The sequence below is a fragment of the Lottia gigantea genome (assembly GCF_000327385.1).
Source record: "Lottia gigantea unplaced genomic scaffold LOTGIsca_4709, whole genome shotgun sequence".
Taxonomy (NCBI): Eukaryota; Metazoa; Mollusca; class Gastropoda; family Lottiidae; genus Lottia; species Lottia gigantea.
The window spans coordinates 1-1,477 of NW_008709642.1; the positions used below are offsets into that span (position 1 = coordinate 1).

General features: G+C 45.7%; 1 protein-coding gene across 1 annotated transcript; it reads left to right on the forward strand.

Annotated features, from left to right (window-relative positions):
- Positions 1–979: 979 nt before the first annotated feature.
- LOTGIDRAFT_147878 (hypothetical protein) lies at positions 980–1,360 on the forward strand (the record flags this gene model as incomplete). The annotated part of the gene is made up of 1 exon (XM_009061368.1): positions 980–1,360. One exon carries the CDS (start codon positions 980–982, stop codon positions 1,358–1,360), a length of 381 nt encoding a protein of 126 aa, XP_009059616.1.
- Between the last annotated feature and the right edge of the window lie 117 nt (positions 1,361–1,477).

The window sequence follows — 1,477 nt, forward strand, 5'->3', positions numbered from 1 at the left end:
CTAAGGGCGAATGATGAATTGGAGTGTGGTTGGTGTAGAAGGTCTTCTTGTTCTTTAGAAATTCTTTGGTATGGTTGGTATCAGCACTGCCGTCAGCATAACACTTGGCTAACAAATTGGCTTTTCCTTCATTGCTGTATTCTGTGGAATCCCTGTAACAAAGAGTTGGAATGGAAGAATTAGATTTTTTACCAAGCATTGAGTCTATTTTACCCCAGACAGATCTTAGGTTGGTCTTCTCATTTAATGAGTTGCAGAACTCCTGCCAGTGCTTTGTTTGTGATTCACGCAACAGAGCAGCTGTAGAAGCCTTGACCGCTAAGTATTCTGCCTTGGTATAACGGTCCGATTTCCTCTGAAACCGTCGTAGAGCCCGCTTGCGAGCATCCACGGCAGCCTGGAGTTCATCGGACCACCAGGACTTGGGTGACCTACGTGCAATGCCATCCTTAGTCCGGGGAATAGAGCCCATAGCAGCGTCAGTAATAACCTGAGTCAACTTCCCAGAAAAACTAGAGACGTCCTCGTCCCTTGCCAGATCTAGCTTGGAACGAGTGAAATGACGCCTAAAGAAATCCCAGTTAGCCTTCCCTAGTCTCCATTTGCCTTGACACATGACTTCCTCCTTCACAACATTGCGTGACAGCGTGATTTCAATGACAACATGGTCACTTCCAAGGGTCTCACTGGTTGCTTCCCACGTACAGTCTTTAGCTAACCGACTGCTTACTAATGTGAGATCGAGATGCGAACCAAGAGGAAAGAGTGAACACGCGCGAAATTTTCCTTTTATACTCGAAAATGGAGTCGAAAAATAGGATCGAAAGCTTTTCTCGTGAAATAGCGCGGACTTGATAGTGAGCACCGTAGTTTTCGACTCCATTTTCGAGTATAAATAGTGTTTTTAGTCGTCGCGTTCGCTTCATTCAGTTACTAGACTTTCGCACGACGACACCGTCTCACTAACTAAATTCACATCATGTCTGGACGAGGAAAAGGAGGAAAAGTAAAGGGAAAGAGCAAGACCCGATCATCCCGGGCTGGATTACAGTTCCCTGTCGGTCGTATCCACCGTCTGTTGAGAAAGGGAAACTATGCCGAGCGAGTCGGAGCTGGTGCCCCAGTCTACTTAGCCGCTGTTTTGGAATATTTGGCTGCTGAAGTTCTCGAGTTGGCTGGTAACGCTGCCCGTGACAACAAGAAATCCAGAATCATTCCAAGACATTTACAGTTGGCTATCCGAAATGACGAGGAATTGAACAAGCTGTTGTCCGGAGTAACCATCGCTCAAGGTGGTGTCCTCCCCAACATCCAAGCCGTTCTCTTACCCAAGAAATCCGAGAAGGCTGCATCCAAATAAATCTAGCGATTTATTTAGAATACACAAAAAAACGGCCCTTTTCAGGGCCACCCAAAATCTCAAAAAAGAGGGAAAAAGTCTAAATCTTACATTTCAAAATAAAGGAATGTCCCCAAA